A 21,907-nucleotide genomic window follows, 5' to 3' on the forward strand; every position below is an offset into this window, starting at 1 on the left:
TATATAAATGTGATAAGTATGACTGCCTATCCTCGTAGAATTGTCTTTCAAAAATGATTTAATAAGCATCATGAAAGGTGAGGTGGAAATAGAAAAATTTGAAATGTTACATTATATCTAAATTTCCCAGAAGGAGCAATTTTTCAATTTTTTTTCAATTTTTCTTTTACTACCCATTAGTATAACTAGATTTATTCTCTGTGATGTTTTGCAATTTCAGGTTATGGCGATTATTAAGAGCTTAGTGATTTAATATAACAAGATTAAATTTTTGGTCTTTTGTACCCTGATTTGCATTTTTGGTGTCTTCTTGAAATATCTCAAATTTTCATTTGAATATTTATCCAAAATAATTACAGTTAATCTTGAATGACTTAACTTCTTTTAAGGTATGACAAGTTAATCTTCCATTGGTTATGTCAAAAGTTTATTGAAAAATATTCTTTGAAAGATGTTCTATAAACTTATTCAGTTTTGTACCAAAGTTTATCAAGAGAACCAAGTCTGCTGGCAGAAGCTGTAAAACGTAAGCTACCAGTCCTCAGTGTTTCTAACAATGATGTCCGTTATCTTCACGAGAATGGCACGAGCCTAGCCAGCACCCACCGTCCGTATTGGTAGAGCATCCATAAAGATAATATAAAACCCAAATCTCTCAATACCATACAGCTTATGCTGTTTCCATTTCTTTCCTCTTAAATGTAGATGTCCAGATATTTCGAAATACCTAGTTTCACTGATATTTCTGTATCATTTTCCGACAGTTTTTGTAATGCAACTTTTTGCAAAGTATAAACAGGATGTGTGATTTATTTTATTTATTTCTATGGAATGGTTTGTTCTAAATAAATAAAGTGGATGTATTTTTTGATACATGTATTGAATTTCTTTAAAACATTTTGTTTGATGAGTTTTCTGCAAGCTGCTAAACAAGGTAGGATATATTTTGTGGAAAAGAAAGCAGTAGTTGGGATTCAACCAGGGACCTTCTGCAGCCAAAACTTTTTCTCTACCACTAGACCATTAGGTGGGAGAAAGCTTTTGCTTGCTTTTCAGATATTTAAAGATCCAGTTGTTTGGACTTAGTGCTCTCATAAAACATTTATCCACTGATCCTTTTCAGGGAGAGGGAACCTTGTCAGGGGGAGGGGTGCCGGCGAATACCCTTGTCCGCTTGGGAACTTTGTCAGGGGAGGGGCGCCGGCAAAGTCCTTTTGCCAGCTATCACTCACCCTGGACTTGAACCAAGCCGATCAGAAATGTCTAATCGCATATGGAACTACCGATTACACCATTTTGGTTCCCGATGAATACCTTTCTTACCTTTATACTTCCTGTACCTAACTGTTGAGAAATAATGCTCGTTTCTAATATTTAAGGTTCATAATGGGAGGAAACAGATATAAGAATAGAAAAATGAAAACTGCATTCACTGGGGTTTGAACCCTAGACATGGAGTTTGTCTTGAGAACTAAGCACTGTGCCACTGTATCTGTTGAGAAATAATGCTCGTTCCGGTTATTTAAGGTTCATAAATGGGAGGAAAGAGATATAAGAACAGCAAAAGCAAATTGCCTACACTGGGGTTTGAACCCTAGACATGGAGTTTGTCTTGAGAACTAACCACTGTGCCACTGTAACTGTTGAAAAATAATGCTCGTCTCTAATACTTGAACCTAACAATGTAAGGAGACTTAAAAAAATACAAAAAAAGCCACTTGGCTTTGTGATTCCTTGCCATGTACTTTGCTCAAAATTTCAAATAAGTGAGGCAAATTTTCCAAGCGAGAAAGTAGAGAGAGATATTGGAAACTCTTGATACGATTTGGAAAGACTTCATCACACTAGGAGTTTCTCAGGACAAGAATGTTATTGATCCTGCTTTTTGGTTTCGATGATAATCGTAACCTTTGTAGGACTTCATACAGGCAGAAGAGTGTGTGTGTGACGCATTGCTTGTAAACACGATATCTCAAAAAGGGAAAATTTGACCAATTTCATAATTGGTGTGTAGGAACACCACATTGAGTAGAAGAACCCTATTGTTTTCTGGGAGGTCAAACGTCATTTGGGGTCACCAGAGGTCAAATTGTGAAACATGTAAAAACGATATCTCATGAAGGAAAGATTGAACTAATCTCATATATAGTATATATATAGTTGTGAAACGTTGTGTTCAAGACACTTATTATTTTTGGTGGAGATCAAAGGTCATTTGGCATTACCAAGGGTCAAATTGTTATACTTGGCATGAGCATGAATCATATTGAGAAGAAGTTTATTGTTTAATGTGGAGGTTAAAGGTCATCTGAGGTCAGCAGATGTCAAACACTGAAAACCTTGTAGACACTATATCTCAAGTTAGATGATTTTTTATAAGTGGCATGCGGATCCGTTATATTGAATAGAAAAACTCAATTGCTTTGGTAACGGTCATTTGGGTCACCAGCAGTCAAACTCTGGAAACCATTTAAACATGGTACCGTATCTCACGGTAGAAATCAGGACATTTTATATTACAACAGCTGTTTCTGGTGAATAAGCAGAAGTCTATTGCAATGAAGTAATCAAAATTTCAATGTCACTTTTGCATTCTGGTTTTTAATTATCCTCAGCCATTCCTCAAAGACTGGAAAGAAGAATCACGATGAAGAATAGATGCTACAGCAAGAGATGAAATGAAAGTCAGATCATTTTAATCCTACGGATTAAATTTAACATTTTCATATGAGGGATGCTAATCTCTGACATATTGCTGTTTTGGACATCGATTAAACTTCACACAGAAATTGGTATTTGAAAAAGAATGTCTTGAAAGCCAGCAGACAGTGTTCATGCAATTCGTAATTGCTCATCTACTCTACGGAAGCTTAAAAGTTGTCAATTAAACATTTTACAGAAAATTGTTCAATTGCTCAGTTGGAATGAAGTGAACAATTGAACATTTTGCAGAAAAATGTTGAATTGACGAGATACGATAAGTTGTCTATTAAACATTTTGCAGAAAATTGTTCAATTGCTCAGTTAAAGTAACTGAGTAATGCAACATTTTTCTGATTTTTGATAAGATTTTATCTTGTTATCTAAGCAATTTACTGGAAAATGTCAACTTATGGGGCAAAGTTTTTCCTATGTTGATGGCACTTTTAAGCTTCTGTATCTACTTTGACTGTCTGTTTTATAAACAAATGTAATAATTTTTATCTAAGTCCACTTCAGCAGATCACCTAGCTCCATGTCCAGGTAGCCAGCCACTAAATCTGTTTGATCACCAAGAGGTCAATTTTTTTTAAATCCAAATTGGAATAATAATTTCAATCAATAATGGTTGTTGGTACATGTAGAAGACATTGTTTTAAATGATTTAGTCATTCCTTGTGAAGGATCTCAAATTTAGGGGGGGGGGGGGAAGAGATGTTCCACACTATACCTATATGATGAGAGATTTCCAGACGTTACTGAAAGAGATGGGCGGAGGTTCAACAGGATCTGTACTGGTTTGTCCCGTCTTTGATGATGGAATGAAAGGTTGGACTCGACAGGGTGAGAGAGACCGTGAGTCACAGAAAAAATTGGAAACATTTTTGGGGAAGAAAAAATATAGGACAACTCTTGCCATTCATAGAGTGTTCCTAATGACAAGTTCCTCCTATGCTAACTTTTCCAGAATCTGTTTGGAGTTAGCCCCATCTTTGTTTGTTTTGTTTACTTTCTTTGCTTTCTTTTGTTTCTTGGATACAATTGATCACTGCTTTACAGTATTAAACAAACAATATTTTGATCCAGCACTGGCTGTAATTTATCAAAATCAAAGAAAATGGTATTTAAAAAACAGCACCCACTTTATAGATTTTGGTAAAATAAAAATAGGTACTTGAGTGAGTAATTAGCAGTTTCTTTCTTTTTGTGGCAAGTATGCTCTTTGAGTCCTATTGTTTTAGCTGTATTATATCAATGAATAGTCCACGCAATCACCGTTTCAAATGCCAAGAAAGTGTTTCGATCATTGGAAATTAATGAGTTTGCATGGTTTTGTAATTGTCTGATTAATATATATATATTCATATATATTTTGAAAAATTCTTCAACTCATTTCTATGTAAAAATTTGTGTAAATTTTGTACGAATAAGAAAATATTCTCTTTTCATACTTGGTATTTTCAACCTAATTCAAATAAGATCAGTTAAAGTATGTAATGAATTTGAAAAAAATAATAATGAAATATAATTTATAGAAATCTTTGATTTTCCGTTTCTATTCTTACACTTTTTTTCGACAATGGTTCATTAAATATTTCATCCGACCAGTCAAGGCTTTCTTCTGTATAGTTGCATTTGCAAAAAAACTGAAAATTAAAAAACTTTGTGTTTTCAAGGTTGCGATGTGTATGTGTATGTGAGTTCTGAACAAGTTTATATCTGGCGAATATGATTGGAAAAGGGTGTTTGCTTTATCTGAGCGTCACTCGGTTGAAGATCCCGGTAGAGGCATGGGATGGATTCCCCACTACCTTTCACCAATTTCTCGCCTTTTAATGAAGCCAAAACAAACAATTTGTACGTTATGCAGCGTCACATATGCGCAGTTATTGTTCCTACCAATGCGATTACATTTTCATCCTTTCAAGGCCATCTCTATCCTTTTACTGGAGATTAATAGTAAATTTCTGTTTTTGAAGGCAAAAAGAAGAGCAAGAAAAGAAAAAACGCAGACTATTTTTTTTTTATACAAACATTACTCTGTGTTTTTGATATTCACAAAAGAAAATGACAAGATTTCTTCGATGGTTATTTTATCAATATTTTACGCAAAAAAAAATCACGTGATGAGTTTTACATCCATAAATATTATCTTAGGCTCTTACAAAACAGGTAGTTTTTACAAAAAGCAAAAATAGCTCGTCAAGGAAGACACTCCGGTGATCTTAAATGTTATTTTGTTGGATAGTTTGAAGTGACTCAAAAATTATATCCATTTTATCTTTCTAATTATACAGTATACGCTGACCATTCGCTTACAATGCTTAAGTAACATTTTGCAAATGCATTCAAATAACCCTTTAGAATACAATGCTTAAGTTGCCATGAGGATCACCATTGGCTCAGTGTGTTGTACAGATATTGATAACTTGGTACATAAAGGGTCACCCTAGCATCTAGTGCAAAGTGCAGTGGGATAACCACTTTGTGTTGTTTTAACTGCACTGTGATCCTGGTATAATATTATGTAAAACCCAATAGGATCACCCTTAGCTTACCACATAGTACAGTCATTGCAAACTATACGTTAGGATCACCCTTAGCATTCAGTGTTGTACCATCATTGCATAGTGCATTAGGATATCCCTTTGTGCCTATGTTTTAACCTCACAGTAATCCTTTTAAAAAACATTTAAAACAAAATATGTAGAACGCACTAGGATTACCCTTAGCTTACAGTGTTGCACTATCGTTGAAAAAGGTCACCCTTGGTATAAAACGTAGAACAGGTTAAGTAAAATACATAGGGTCGCCCTAGGACAGGATATATAATGGCATTGTGAATCGCGCATTAGGATCACCCCTATAGCTTAAACGGTTATATGGCCACCGACTGTAAAAAGACACTATGACAACCTTTAGTTACACAATACAGTAACTCCATCCCCTGCCTTATAATGTTACATTTTCAAATACATAATATATATATATGGCACGACCTTCAGCTTACAACGTTTTACCCTATGTTTTGCATAATCAATTAGGCACATCTTTATCTGATAATGTGACACTACCGTTGCTTAATAAAATTAAGCGTATACCCCTTAGCTAACAACGTTATACTATCATTGCATAATACACTAGGTACACCCTTAGCTTCGACTATTTCAAAATATGTTACATCTTATGTACAAAATATCATAACAAAAAATGACTGATATACGACAGGCATTTGAATATTAAAAAAAAGTGGTTCAATTTATATAATTAAATATTAGGTTACTTCATTACTGTTTAAATATTGGTGCGCACCGTGGCTTGGTACATCAGGACGTAGGATAAACTTGGAGGACCGTAAAAAAAAAAAAGTCCATTTTGTGGAAAGGACTCAGTTCGTGTTTATGTTGTTAGAAAAAACCCAAAAGATCTCTCTTCCTTGGTCAAGATTGATAAAGATTACAATTTATAAAATATTGAATTACTAGCAGTGATAAAGCAGCTTTCCTTCGAAACCAACAAGTTGCTAGGGTTCTCAAGAAATAGGCACAAGCGGCCTAATTTGTTTAGTCGAATTTAAACAAAGTACGATGTGGATAGTTCTTGAATTTCTTTTCTTACATCAAGCTTGAAGCTTCAGAGAGCGTCTTTATTTGTTTCCATTGGCATTTTGATATAAACATGTTAACTTAAATCGTTTAAAAACCTCCCTTCTCCCCTAACTTGTACGATAATTCACACATTATTATTACGTACGAACTTTACTGAGATAACATTGTTCTCTAATGCCTCGTCTTCAAACAAGAATTATATACACATTACAACAGTACTGAGATATTTGTGCAACCAAAAAAAAAATGTTTATATACGAGACTGTATACAAAATGGACAATTTGTAACTTTGATATAATAAAAACGGTGAAATAAACATAAAAGAGATAATATATACAGATTTCAGACCTTATCCCATTCTTTTAACTTTGTATTATGATTTTTTTGTAATTTTTTAGTGATTATTATTTGTATTTGCATGGGATCGTTTTTACTTTAAGCAGAATATAAGACGAGAATAGAGTGTCTCTCGTTTTGCGTTAATACCACCAGACAATTTACCCACAGCAGTGTCTCGCAAAGAGCTCTCTGTCTATACGAAACAGAAACAAGCAGAGTACCCTTACAAATGAAACCTTTGTTTTACGCTTAATCTCGACTCCTAACCCAATTTTCATCCTGATTCTACACATTTTATTTCCATCAATTTTTGAAGGTCAACATACTCCTTTTTTTGTTTTGTAGTTTGTCCTAAATGTTTTATATTTGTGTTGATCATGTATATAGATATTATGCTTTCAAACATTTTCCTATTTAATTCCCTAGGTGGAAGTTTGTTCCAGACGTCAGAGAGAATTTAAAATAGTTAATGTCATATATTACCAAAATGGTAATTTATTGAACAAAGCTAATACAAAGATCGTAAGGTGACATGTGCTCCGTTTTCTCTTGAGATGGGCCTTTGTTGGCATATTCTTTTTCTCGAGTGAAATTAATATTGTTGTTTAAGTAAATATAACGATAGGTTTACGTCATTTGTCTCATACCGAAATTAAATAACCCGATTATAGAAGCAATGACCTCAAATATTGCAATCCTAAACGGCCTAACCTTGGAGTAAATCATTTCACACTCTTGAAAATTAATCCACTGGCAAATATTTCACCCTGGAAGAAGCACAGTACACGGTACGGAGAAGAAGACATATGATGACGTCATTTTTGTAAGACGCCCTCTTTACCTCCGTGTTCGGGGTTATTACCATACATTCTCCACCCTAATATGAAGGGGCCGGAATCAAAATAGTTCCATGGTTGTTCATGCATAATTTGCGTATTTATTCGTGGACAAGTAAATATGTATTTGTCCTTCCTAGGTACTTCTGGCTTGGTAATACCAAACATTCTGCACAGTAATGTGAAGGGGCCGAAATCAAAAACGTTCCGTACCGGTGATTGTGTATATAAAAGCCGGACATTAGCGTGGAAAAAGATGTTTCCGCGTCTGTCTTGTTGAAACAATTCAAATACACCGTGATCATCACCAAAATCTGTCTCATTGGTAGTCACATAGTTTTCACTTTGTTTGTCTGTAAAACGTTGACAGTTATCTGTTATTCATATACACACAAATCGTCCAGAATTGTTTTTACTTTTTTTCAAAATATTTTCAGCCGACAGTTTTTTTTTCTGCCAATTTTGTGAGTATTTTCTTTTCTTGTCGCAGTTATTTACAGGTGTACAATTCGTAGGATATCTGGCACTTCCGACACACCACGTCACAACACCAAACAAACCGACAGTCGCACCTGTCGTCTCTAATGACCGTCTGCGTGTTATGACCCCTCCCACAACACAAAAGTTCGCAGCCGTCGATCCCGTGTGACGTCAGATTGCATTCTCTCCCCACAGTGCCGAGCGAGCCGACGGAAGGGTTGTACTGGCAGTAGTCGGGCGACCTCTCGAAATATATCAGATCGTCCAAAGTCGGATCCTTAAAGTGCGAGTATCTGGGCTCTAGGACCTCTTTGTTAGCACGGTGTTCCCGCATGACTTTGACTGCCATTTCGGCGGCGCTGTCGTATTTGACTTTTAAGATATTACCGAGCTTTCTGAACGACGCCATTTGCCACCAGCAGGTCTTGAGTTCGCAACTGCCCGAGATCCCGTGACATTTGCACTTCAGTTCCATGTTGTTTAAGACCACCTGTAAAGTAAAGAGGGGGAACAACACATTTGTTTCAGTCAGCTGTTTAATCGATGTATGCATAATTATGACGTAATACCATGAAACCATGCTGCGAAACTAAGGCTGGTCAAACTAAAGGTAGGATGGGTACTTGGAAGGGTCCAAGTATGCAATCACTCATGAATGAATGAAAATAGTGTCGACTAAGTCCGTTTCAAATGACTTACCTCTATATTAATCCCATCCCCCCCCCCCCCAACAGAGACACATACACGAAACGCACCTCACACCCTCACGCCTCGATAAAGACATATATTTCTAGGCTACGTGAACAAACCGTAACCGGGAGGAAGGGGTAAAAGTGTATGGGTGTGGGGATAGGATAATAATAATAATTAATAATAATTTATTTTGTAAAGCGTAAAATCCACAAAAGTGGATAGGATGAAGCTTCTAGTTCATACTATAAGCACAAGGCCGATTCTGTGGATGTGTACAATAATTGTCTGGATTATTCAACTGAAAACTGCAATCGTATTCTCCAACTGGTACAATAGACCTCCTCCAACACCCCCCCCCCCCCCCAAAAAAAAAAAACACACACACACTTTGCAACTGATTATGTTAGCTTCTCGATTTTCGCTTGGAGTGCCACCGAATTTGTTATAAAAGAAAACAGGCGGAATACGTGGTTTCATATTAATTGGTTTCTTATTTTACTATTTTAAGCAAAGTCAAATAGAATGAAAATGATGTCGATAATTTTAGTCTATTTGTTTCAATATACTTAAGGTATCAGGTAAATGAAACTATGTTCGGTAAAACGGCGTTCCTTACCTGTCGACCAGCCTCATTGTTATGCCTGTTCATCTGACCTCTGGCCCGGTAAGTCAAATCCTGTGGGATCAGAAAATCTCTGCTGAAGCGAACCCCATATCGTACATCCTCGCTGCATCCTCCCCAATGCCACGTATCATTTGGGATGATTTCCATATCGGAGCCAACTGGAAAGACAAAAAGAAAATTGTAATAATTTTGACGTAACAAACTCAATTTTAACTTGTCGTTTTATAGAACAAACAACCGCAATTTTCAATTTGAAATATTTAGAGTCTCAAAATATGCTTTAATTACGAATCATTCTATTTCGACTCTGCAAATTTATCTCATTGTTTAGAACAATTATTTTCAAAATTGACTTTTACGGTTTAGGCGTTGCCACGACGACTGAACAAGAGGAAATTGAGAAACTTCGCTTTTGCCATTTCAAATAGAGGAATAGTTTCTCTCCTGAAGAAGCTACTGTTTGGAAAGAAACATCCGGCCCGCTAGCTAACCTTTTGGTTTTTGTATTGTTAGATTTTGTTGATTTTATTTTTTAACATTTTAGCGGCTTTTGATGTACAAATGTTGTACGGACTTGTGTTAACATCGTTTTGACCAGTCCTGAAATTCATCACACACACACACATGTTTGTGTTTCATTCAGACCGAGGACCCCATTTTTTTTTCCATTGTTCAAATCCGCGTACCCTAACTTTAACAATACCCCACACAATAGAATTCTTCCGAGGACGTGGTGATTCTTTAGAAATCACAACCGAGGACCTGAAATTCTTTTGTTCAAGTCCTCGGTCAGATAGAAACACAAACGCACACACACACAATAGTACTCACGTTGTGGTCCTTTATGACGTCGGTCACATCCACAACTGAGATGATCTCCTCGTGCGCATGAGCGGGAGATTGAATGGACCAATCCGGCTGCGAGTATAGAGTTGACAAAAGCTGTTTCCCGAGAACCTTTTAGTAGAGAAATGGAAATATTATATCAAGATCAGAGAAATGTCGAAGTATTTCATAGAATGGTTATTCCATCGCTGTGTTTTGCATTTCACCACATATATACTACTGCATATGAGTACACGCAGACAAACATATATAAACTTTTCTTAATATATATAAGCCGATTCCTCTATATTTTCGTAACGAAAATTTAAAAACAAATAATTAAAGCTTTCCCATTTTCTGGGTTTGGACAAGACATTCAAGGAAAAACCTGAAAACGTAAAAAATATTTTGACGTTATTGTTTTTTTGTTTTTTGTTTTTGTTTTTACCAACGTCATTTCTCTAAGTTCCCGGTTCTAGTTATGGCCCGTTTACACGTGAACATGACGTCACCATTTTATTTAAAGGCGTGAGTATTGAGAATCTCATTGAGTCCATTTACTCACCAATATTTAGTACATTCCCAAATACAGACTCGTCGCCATCTATCGTGCTGCAATTCCATCTCCGTCCTTCGAATTGTACCTGGCACTCGAAGATGCCGATTCTAGCGCCCTCTGCCACGCTTGGCATCATTTCAATGTTTGACTGACAGAATCTTAACACTTTCTCGTTACGTAATCCAGGGATGGACGTGCACTCCATGTCGGCAGGCTCGAGGTTGGCGGTATACCCAGTACCCATAACCCTGGGGAATCAAATAAAGGAAATATATATACAATCATTGGTAAAGTTAAGCAGGTCATTGCCAGAATTTATTAAGCTCCAAAATGCATTTTCCCTGCTACATTTGAAACATTTCCACTAACCTACGCTAACATCATGTTTTTGTATAATTAGAAACAAAGAAAACTTTGTGTCTGGGAATAATTTGGAATATTTAGAACGTTTAGGAATGTACATTAAGAGAACATTTTTGCCATTTTAGCACGCCAAGAGATGGCGGCAACACTTACGACCTTTAAATATCCACTGTGGAACTGTGAAAGTGAAAAGAATGCCGGGAAACTAGGCTACGAGCTTGAAAGAGGGAGCTCATCTTAATCGGCAAGACACAGCTTCCTTATTTTCACACTAAAATGTATCAACACACGTGGTCTCAGAGACAGATAATAAATGCATTTTATTAGCCAAATTTTTAAATTAGTTTCATTCAATTTTTTATTAGTAAAGAACTTCCGGCTTTTTAATGGGCTGGATTAATCAGACTTCAACTACTTCTATCTCTCTAGTCAAGTTAAGTCAACGAACAGTTAAGCATATAATTTATTATCACAATAAAAACACGTAACGTTATTTTAAAGCTTCAAACTGAATTGATAATGAACAGATTGTTCATCTTAAACAAAATAAAACAAATGTAACCTGTCGGGCCCAATTCACTGAGTAGGTGTCCACTTATTCGGTGTACGATATTGATTTATAGATTATGGTTAATTTGCCAATAAGTTTTGTATAGAACAACTGCATATAGAATAACATAATATCGACTCCTTTTTATCCCTCTTCCTTGAATCCGTCTCAGCAGCCATTTATTTTTCGAAGAAAATTCGCACAGACCCCTCGTGCCATTTGATTAAGTAATTCAACAGTTACGTGCTCTCTTCACGAGGGCTTTACTAAATCGATCAGCTCGTTCTGATGGGTCCGCCGTATACTTTCGCTTGAAAGACCCCTATCATAGATGGGATTGTCTGTAGGACATGATACTCAGTTAGTATATCTATCCATGAATAGCTTACTGCAGGGTGAGTTTTCATAATCGCTATAGGTTGACCAGTGGGAGCTAACGCCTGTCCCTAGAGACCAGTTTAACCCACGGAAGGGACATCCCTTTCATAGGGGAGAATATACACCATTGTGGAGAACAATAGAAAGTGTGAGGCTACGGCACCAGTGACGACTGCGTGGAGCCTACGAACAATAGGCTTCTACTAAAGGCTTTAGTGGGAAGGAGTTAAGCGAGCTAACTGCGTTAATCCTAAGTATATAGCTGATAGGAAAGTATATACAGCTTAGAAAATTGGCTTATTTGGATCAAAATAAACCGTGACTGAAGACCGATCGGTAATGCCAAACAGATAGAGAGAGAGAGAGGGAGAGAGATTTAATAGAAATTGAACAAGAAAACATCTTAATTGGCTTAACACTAATTGAGCACAAACGCCGGAAGCAGATACTATATAGTTGTAAGCTTGAAATTACTCACGTTACACTTATTGGAAGATTGACTTGATACCTTTTGCGTAACCAAAGTTGTAAACCGTGCAGGGAATGGGAGGGGTGGGGTGGGTGTGGGGGTAGTGGAGTATGGTGAAGTCAAACGAAAGACACGAGATGCTGAAACCTGCTTCGAATTTATGCAAGCAACGCCGTAATTTCGGATGTTATATATTTATATATATATATATATATATATATATGTATATATATATATATATATATATATATATATATATATATATATATTTATATATACATATTACGTTTTCAATTATATATATATATATAGAAATATATAGATATATATATATATATATATATATATATATATATAAATATATAACATCCGAAATTACGGCGTTCCTTGCATAATATATATATATATATATATATAAATGAAAATCGTAATGAGTTTGAAAATCAAGAACAGTGAAAAAACTCTCAGCCTCCACCGGGATTCGAACCACGGGCCTATATATATATATATATATATATATATGAACTGTGTGTGGTTTCCTCGGTATCTTTTTCATATTCCATGTGACTTAAATACCTAGAACTGTCAAAAGCATTGCTTTCATCTTTTGTTGAGTGTACAGAAAATGATTGAAATCGAGAAAAAACATTAAGGGTAATATCTGGTTCAAATATGTTTAGGGAAGCCATTCAATTGTTCCATTTTGAATGGAGAGATTAAGTTATCCCATTCATTCATAACAAACGGCTGTTGATAAAAGGTTGTGCAATAGAGAGCGCACCTGACTAACAAACACAACTCCAGGCATACATCTGTCATAACCTAGTTAGTTAGAGGGCTCAAAATATTCATCTATTTAAGGGAAAGTGCTCACAAAAAAAGGAATTTATTTTATTCGAAGAAGTCATAAGGTAAAAAAACACAGTCAGATTAACTAGGCTATTGGGATTTGATTTCCGTTCAAATTCCGCCCTCTTTAACATATTATTCTTGGGACCGTTTTTTCTTTCTTCTTTTTTTTCTGGGGTATAGGCCAATACGTGAATAGTACAAACAAACATATATAGTTCATTTCCACTATGATACATGTTCCATACAGCAACATACGATATCACCATACGTCGTACATATTAAATTTAACCTCACCTGAATATAAATCCAACGGAATTTAAATTCAAGTATATCTTTATAGGCAAGATTTAGCGATTAAAGAGGGATTGTTTTTGTTTTGGCATTCTTGCTGAAGTTGAACAAAATAACATATTTTGACAGAACGATGGCATTTATATCCTATGATTGATTACAATTAGCATAAAGTTACAAAAAATGATGATTCTGACGTCATTTCATACGTCTGTCAAATGTTTAAAAGTTATAAAAGATATTCGAAATCGAAACAGACACAGGAGCATAACCGACGATCACCCTTCTGGGTTTTTTTTTCCCTGTTATTCTTTTCTTTTCTTTCTATCCTGTTGTTGACATTTCGACATTTAAATTCTTCCCGTACGGTCGTGCACCTATTGAGTCAATTGGCTGTCAAATGGTTGAAGAGCGGATGGATGGCGACTTTTGTGACTTTGTATAAACTATTCAAAGTTTTGACAGAGATGGGATGGAGGGGAAAATAGATCGGGACAGATCACCCAAAACGCTCTCTGAGTAGGTAATCGTTTGAAATGTTTCACAAAGCTGCATGATGGACCTGCAGGACTGTCCGCTAAAATGCTCTATTGATTTCTTTTTTTTTTTTCTTTTGGAAATCAAATCTCTGAATTTAACGCTTGACTAATTTGATACATGAAAAGGCTTTTGGTGGTTACAAAAAGGATATACTAAGAGAAGGCATCCTACGGTACATTAATCCAATGTTGTCACATGTGGCTTGGAAAAAAGGATGACGAAAGATCACTGAAAGTAGACCACACCTGTTTTCTTACATTTTCACACCTGAAGGGATTTCGATACTTTGTAAGAGACGGGAAAATGTGCAGTCGCGGTCTTTTACCTCCATGTTACCACCCCTAGGCCTGCCCCTGTGAACGGAGAAGCTCGCAACGAGCATCTCTGCTCGGTATTTGTATGTCAAAGAACAGTTAGCAGGGTGCTTAACATCATCTTGTGAAGCATTCTGCAACTCTTACAATTTCCTTACCCCAGCTTCTCACCCCATCCAGGTAATACTGTTTACTTTAGTACATCGACAGGGTCTGACGGAAGGGCGAGAGGGGATCTGGGGATTACATCCCGAGGCCCAGGGGATGACATCCGGGGGGCTGAGGGTCAATAAGAGGGCCTCAAGGAATGTGTGATAAAGTATAACTATAATGTATTCTCATGTTGATAATTAGAGTTACGGCGAGTTGAAGAGAAGTACAGTTGTAATAGAAAAAGGCATTACGCAATACAAACACAGACTTACCCAATCAAGTGAAAGCTCTTGAACAATTGGTTTTTTTTTTTGCTCAAATTAGTTAATCGGTGTAGACGGACATGATTACAAATATTATTAAGGCCCTCTTACAACTTGAGTGTTTCGTGGTTCAGTTTCATTACCGATATTTTACCAAAACAGGCGTCAGCGGTCTGATATATTTGAGCTTTATTTTCATGATTGTTATATATAGACCATGAGTACAATAATTGTGTAAACACTCGAAAACTTGAAAACTCATATCGATGCTGTGAACAACATCCAACCGGGTGTTTCGTGCTGCTAAACTTCCATTAACCTTCAACTAGTTTCCCTATACTAAACCAGGCGTCAGAGATCTGATACATTCGCATAGCATATTTCGTTGGGGTGGGGAGGGGAAGGGGGTTGAGATGAGTAAACGAATGTGTTAATTTATATAAGCTGATGTGTACGTATAAAAGATGAACGCAATCACGGAATCGTAGTGATGTTGTGAAAACAAACACACACAAAAACAGCCAGGTTTATTTCAATTAGATAAAACCGCCGAAATTGGCAAGCTTGTTGATATCGCGATATTTGTACCGTTTGTCAACTTGTAGCTCTGACAATAACAATGACAGGAGATACGTGAATAAAAAAGTCAAAACCACTTTCTTTCTTTTTTTGTTCCTTTCCATAAAAGAAGGTTAAAAAAAAGGGAACTTCTATGCCTATATTTACACGAAACTGAAGGAAGCGCCCGAGTATTTCTTTCTCATGTAAACTAACCTGATCGTCTGATAAACGGTCCAACAGTTTTTATTAGCATTGGTGACGAGTCTCTATTGAAAGAATCTTAAATCAAGACATTTTAATGACATACAACTCCGAAATATTCCTGCCACGCACATGTCAAGTTTACATACAACAGTTTGAAGAAAGCAGGAAGATATACGACACTGGTTGCTAGGTTCAAGTTAATGGGGTAGTGACAGATTATATAGCGTGTTGAATTTCGTGGAATTGGTAATATTGGTTTTACGATGCTAATATATCAGTGCTGCACCCTATTGAAACAGGTACTGATAACCTTCTTGAGTAATCTTACATAACAGTCATCTTCTCAGTTAGCTTGGCAGAATCACAAAATGTCATTTTTCTCTTCTCGAACCTTTCATGTTTGAATTAACCGTTAACTGTAATAATAATATTTCTACCACAAACGATATCAAATATTTTCTGAAGCTGACACTATATATGAATACAACATTACCGTCTGAAACAACCACAGGACATAATCGCACATACCGCCAAGAACGCCAGATCATCTACGTATTTTTGAGGGCATGATTTAAGTGATAATTTCTGACGGCTTTGTTCAAAGTTAAATACTTCATGCTTTCAACGTTCCTGTCTCGTAGACGCACACGTCGACATACTAACACATACATACAAACGTACCCACACGAAACGTCAAAAAAATTTCAACATCATTAATTGAGGGCGTGATAATTGTTTTTATATCTTAATAAACACTCAACGCCTTGAACTCAATAGCTGCATACAGGCTATATAGTTGTATACGAACTAAATAGTATAAAAAAAAGCATTTTAATAATATGCCGCAATAGAGAGGGGGAGAGATAGGAGGACTGTCCCTTTAAGAATTGTCGCCCATCATTTTTACAATGTCTGCAAGTACCTCTTAAAATCACTTTTGTTTAAGAATAATTGTCACTCTGGTAAAATGGACGACTAAAGGGTCCAAAATATCACGGAAAAATGATTAATGTCTTGGTCTACACAAGGCGCGTTAATGCATGCCAGTGATGTATTATACACACCGAGTTACGACGACGAGAACGCTTGCTAACATGGCACATGAATTAACGTTACCCTTGTATATATTATCGTACATTTAATAAAAAACCGTCACGGTGATGTATATGAGTATGGCACGACTTCCCATCAAAACATATTTCTCCGTACGGTGTATTATAACTATCATTAACCATTCTTGTCATGAAATACTCATATATTCAACACTCTTTAATATCCTCAGTTATGTCATTTCATTACCTGTCGTAACACGTTTACCCATATTCACAACCACCCCCCCTCTCTCTCTCTCTCCCTTCCTCTCCCCCAGTTCCGTACGGTGTATTATAACTATCGTTAACCATTCTTTTCATCAAATACTCATATTTTCAACACTCTTTAATATCCTCAGCTATGTCTTTCCATCGCTGTCGTAACAATTTTACCCATATTCACACCCACCCCTCCCCTCTCTCCCACCCTCCCCCCTCTCTCTCCCTTCCTCTCCCCCAAATCGTCACTTTCATGTACCACATTCAGCAAGGAACATGTTTAGATGTGCTTCACTGGAACTTTCGCCTACATTTTATCTTAAGTCAACAAAAAGCGCATCAGGAACAGCATAATAAAGTTAGGTATAAACGTTCAATGGAGTTCCACAATATGGAACCATAAAACATAACATGAAGTTTGTGGGACACAAAATTTTCCGCAGTGAACATGAACGGTTTACTACATGCTTATAGAGATAAAATGAATTGGTTATATATTAGTTTGATGGGTTTCCAGTTTATGTAAATAAGATGTTTACGAGTTTGGGCGTTATGGATGTTGTAACGATTTCAAAATACAAGGTATATATGAACGGGTATCAGTTACACGAAACTCTGATTCACACATTATGCGCTCATTTACTTTTTACAATTATCACACTGTCGGGTGGTTGTGGGATTTTATAACTCTCATGTAGGGGTTCGGCCCCAAGAGAAATCATATGACGTCAAACGGTACGTTCTGAGGAATATTTAGACTATAAATTAGGTCAAAAATTAATCTAGAAGCAAGGTTGTGCCAAGAACTAGTGCAACCTTTTTTCTAATGTGCGGATGGAGGGGTTGAGGAGGGGGGGGTTTATCCTCCACCCCTGGGTCCGGGCCTTCATTGATACATACATGGATTTTGTTGAAAAATTATTCAGCTATCAAATATCAATTTTGTGTGCATCTCTTCCGTTCCATATCGGTATACTTAAATACGCATTTAGTTTACACATAGTTGTAGTAAACCACGGATAATTAGCACTAATGGCTGATGGTCCCCGAGGTCAACCCCCATGGTGACCCAACTTTTGCGCCTTAATCGTGTCAAGATGAAGCGATCTCGTGTAGGTCATCTTTCCCCCTGAAGTATTGGTTCCAAATTAAAGTCAGTTTCTGTTTCAGTGTTTGCGACCAATTCGGATGTATCACATACACAGATTGGTTGAGGTAACCGTTTCGGGTGTTTTGGTCTTTTATTTTATTAGTCCGATGGGTACAATCCGGATCAAAAAACAAAGACATAAATCTATATTAACAGTGCTTGCTACATAAATGCCACTCAAAAGAAACCTTGATGGAGAAGACCGAATAATGCATTCCCGAAAGTATATATATGATATGATTGCCAAAACTGGAAGTCTGGAAAATAGATTAGGGGAGGTCAAAAAACAGCACAAATAACCGGCTAGGCGAATGAACTCTGGTATATATAAAGATGGCGACAGACTATATCTGTGGCTGAACAGAGGAACGGATCATTTAAGTTTGGAAACATTTGCTTTAATCAAGGGGAGCGGAGGGGGGGGGGTGGTAAGAGAAGGATTGTAACATTGGTACATTCTCTTCTACACATTTTATTTCCAAATTTCATTGTAAGAAAGTTGGAAACTTTCTCCCGCCCCTCCCCCTCCCTCTCTACACAAAAAAAACCTTTTGTCTGTCTGAATTTCTCTCCCTCGGCTGAGAATATTTTTTTAAGTCAAACTTGACAAACAGCAAAGAATTGCTTTGTTAGAATGGGATCCGGGAACAAATGACCTTAAGGTTAAAAGCCCCTATGCCCTATCTGTGCTCTATACCAACTGACTTATCCACCATGCACCAGTCGGTTTTAGTTGTTCCTTTTAAAGTTAATTCATTCCCCTGTAACTGTTTTGGAACTCAACCGCATTCTTTGTTAGTCAAGACAAACTACAAAAGTTCGTAATTACATGACAAAAAGTATTGCGGTGCGCACATGTGATACTTTTTAAGTGAACTTGCCATGTACTTTTGATAAGCGATATAGAGTCATATGAATAAACATTTTTTTTTTTTTTTGGGGGGGGGGGGGTATTCTTCTGTTTAAAAGCATGCGAACATTCACCCTCATTGAAACAAAGCTAAATTAATTGCACTAACTAATTGAAACGAAGGCAAAGAGAAACCGCTCGAAATATGGAATTGATAGTAGTAGTAACGATGGTTTAGGACAATCTATTGTTAAGGGATTATATTAATATTAATATTGTTATTAATATTTTTATGAATATTTTTATGAATTTTTTTATGAATTTTTTTTATGAATTTTTTTATGAATTTTGATATGAATTTTGATATATGATTTTGATATATGATTTTTATATGTTTTATTAATATTATTATCATTATGTTTTAGTAAAATAAATTGTATGATGTCATATGACAGAACGCCCTCTATTAACAAAGTTTTAGGATTAAGTGCGCCCTCCTTTTCCAAAGTTTTGAGAGAGAAACATGACACGTTGGCAACAAGTTCTGACATGATTGGCATTAACAGCGGGGGGTGTGTTAATGATTGAAAAGGTATCTTAATGAGGAGCTTAAGTAGAGTGCTCTTATGTAAGATGATAAGAATGATGGCGAAGCGGAAGTAAAGAAAGCTTTAGAAATGATTGCGACGGATTATTGTAAAAAACCAATAATCACTTTGAAGATGGGATGAGGGTATTTTTCACTATACGGGTTTATTTGTGTCATAAGGAGACAGACGGACGTAGCTTAATTATGAAAGCAATGATTAAGGGGGGATAAGGGTACCCACGTGTATAACCTTATGTTTTTGATGGAAAAGGCTTACAGGCGTTTCATTGTTCTAAGATTAAAAACAGAGATATTGGTGTGTTGTAAAACCCTTTATAAGATCACTCTGCATCGAAGCATCTCACTGTTCACATCGTTCCTCAGCCAATCTCAACTCTTTGGACTTAGAATACTTTTGCTGTTCAACTATCTGAAAAGTTTGGACTTAGAATATTTTTGCTGTTCAACTATCTGAAAAGTTTGGACTTAGAATATTTTTGCTGCTCAACTACCTGAAAAGTTCGGACTCAGAATATTTTTGCTGCTTCCATCCTCTCAAAAGTTTGGACTTAGAATATTTTTGCTGCTCAACTATCTGAAAAGTTTGGACTTAGAATATTTTTGCTGCTCAACTACCTGAAAAGTTCGGACTTAGAAAATTTTGCTGCTTCCAACCTCTCAAAAGTTTGGACTTAGAATATTTTTGCTGTTCAACTATCTGAAAGTTCGGACTTAGAATATTTTTGCTGCTTCAAACTTCTCAAAAGTTTGGACTTAGAACATTTTTGCTGTTTCAACTATCTTAAAGTTTGGACTTAGTCATTTTTACGGATTCTTGATTTGGACGACATTCATATCATGGCTTCCTCAATCGAAACTTCGACGCTTTGTACCGATGACTCTGTGCGTCAAGGCTTGAAGAGACTGCGCCGTCAAAACGCAGTGCCTTTGGACTTGAACATTATTAAAATGGCCAAATTGGCAAAAGATGTAACGCCACCAACACCTCAAGACGAGGAAACCCGTCTACAATGGCCGAGCCCTACTAAGCGGTCGTCGCAGTCACCTCCACCAACGGTATCGCCATTGACAGAGGGTTACGACGAAGCTGGTTGCAAACCAACGCATGTGAGTAAACCTGCTCTGTTTCATCTCGAAGGCAATACGCATGTACAGTTACATACATTTCGTGGCAAGGCTTACGTTACCATAAGACAATTTTATAGCAAGGATGGATGTGATGCATTACTACCGGGAAAATCAGGGCTTACTTTATCCGTCAAACAGTGGGGTGAACTAAAATTTTTAATGACGCGTATTAGTAATGCGTTGAAGGAAGTTGAAAAGAACCCTTTGCCTTCACGTTCAGTATATGAAAAACATCATTTACAACCTGAGAATGAAACTAACACGCTTGAAAAACCTTTCAAAATGATAGGCTTATATCGTTGGATGGGGAAGACATTTATCAGTCTACGTGAACACACACGATACAGTAAGTTTGGAAAATGTTATCCGACAAAGAAAGGTATAAATATAACGGGGGAGCAGTGGCTGTGGTTGGAGAGTATTGTGCCTGACATTGACGAAAAGCTCGCAGCGATGATTGCTGATTGTAACAGGATTTAGTATTCACATGTTGTTCGTACTATGTTTCAGGATGAAACTGAAGTGATCTGGGTATTGGATTCGGATGAGGAGGCAGAACTGGAGACCCCGAGCGTGAATGCACGACGACCGGATGTAGTGGCCCCCAAAGTGTCTAGGCACATCAAGAGGCGAAACCCCAGATGTCAACCAAAGAGGTTGTTTGAAAAAGGCATCGTCGTAGATGAGGTCCAGACAACGACAACCGAACACGAAAAAAAGTTGCAACGTTTAGCAAAGAATGTGATTTGCCAAGAGCTTTGGCATATCATAAAACAAAAATGCGATGATTTGTGTTACGGATGTAGTGTGGACCATCCGAGTCAGATTGAGCACGACTGGTGTCTCATGGCCACGGACGATGAACGCCTCGCAATGTTCCTGGATGATTCCGTAAGAAACTTGGACATTGAACATATTTTTAAGACCAAATATCTGGTGGAATGTCGTGCAATGAAGATAAATATGCCACCAGAGGAATTGTGGATAAGTTATTATTGTGTGCATTGGGTATTACGTGAAAATGTTGATTTGTTAAGAAGAATAATGTTAAGAATAAGTAATAATGATTAAAAATGTGTAACGTAAACAATACATAATTAAGATGTTAGTTAAAAATAAATGTAAATGATTGTGTTGTAGTAAAAGCTAAGCAAATATTATCTTATTTTTTTTTTTTTTAATTTTTAATCTCAATTACAGTCTATATACGACAGTTACACATGTGTTCGTTTGTCGTTTTTTGGCTTACAAGTCT

The 21,907-nt window shown here is 36.6% G+C and overlaps 3 protein-coding genes across 3 annotated transcripts in view; 2 read left to right on the forward strand and 1 right to left on the reverse strand.

Moving 5' to 3' along the window:
- The window catches only part of LOC139964727 (acyl-CoA dehydrogenase family member 11-like), a 34,823-nt gene extending 29,568 nt beyond the window's left edge, over window positions 1–5,255 (forward strand). Inside the window, exon 20 of the mRNA XM_071966591.1 lies at window positions 2,616–5,255. The gene's annotated coding sequence lies outside the window, so the exon portion shown is untranslated. The remainder of the gene's footprint in view (window positions 1–2,615) is intronic.
- A 1,758-nt stretch (window positions 5,256–7,013) lies between these two features.
- The window catches only part of LOC139964728 (protein Wnt-3a-like), a 45,174-nt gene continuing 30,280 nt past the window's right edge, over window positions 7,014–21,907 (reverse strand). Inside the window, exons 2-5 of the mRNA XM_071966593.1 lie at window positions 10,673–10,914; window positions 10,114–10,239; window positions 9,274–9,440; window positions 7,014–8,454 (exon numbers count right to left, since the gene is read on the reverse strand). Of these exons, the coding sequence (XP_071822694.1) occupies window positions 7,975–8,454; window positions 9,274–9,440; window positions 10,114–10,239; window positions 10,673–10,914 (1,015 nt within the window). The 3' untranslated portion in view covers window positions 7,014–7,974. The remainder of the gene's footprint in view (window positions 8,455–9,273; window positions 9,441–10,113; window positions 10,240–10,672; window positions 10,915–21,907) is intronic.
- On the forward strand, window positions 20,185–21,822 carry LOC139964831 (uncharacterized). Its single transcript, XM_071966839.1, has 2 exons — window positions 20,185–20,631; window positions 21,163–21,822. The coding sequence occupies exons 1-2, from the start codon at window positions 20,362–20,364 to the stop codon at window positions 21,721–21,723; spliced, it is 831 nt and encodes a 276-aa protein (XP_071822940.1). The 5' UTR covers window positions 20,185–20,361; the 3' UTR covers window positions 21,724–21,822.

The sequence above is a fragment of the Apostichopus japonicus genome, chromosome 23, assembly GCF_037975245.1.
Source record: "Apostichopus japonicus isolate 1M-3 chromosome 23, ASM3797524v1, whole genome shotgun sequence".
Classification (NCBI taxonomy): Eukaryota; Metazoa; Echinodermata; class Holothuroidea; order Aspidochirotida; family Stichopodidae; genus Apostichopus; species Apostichopus japonicus.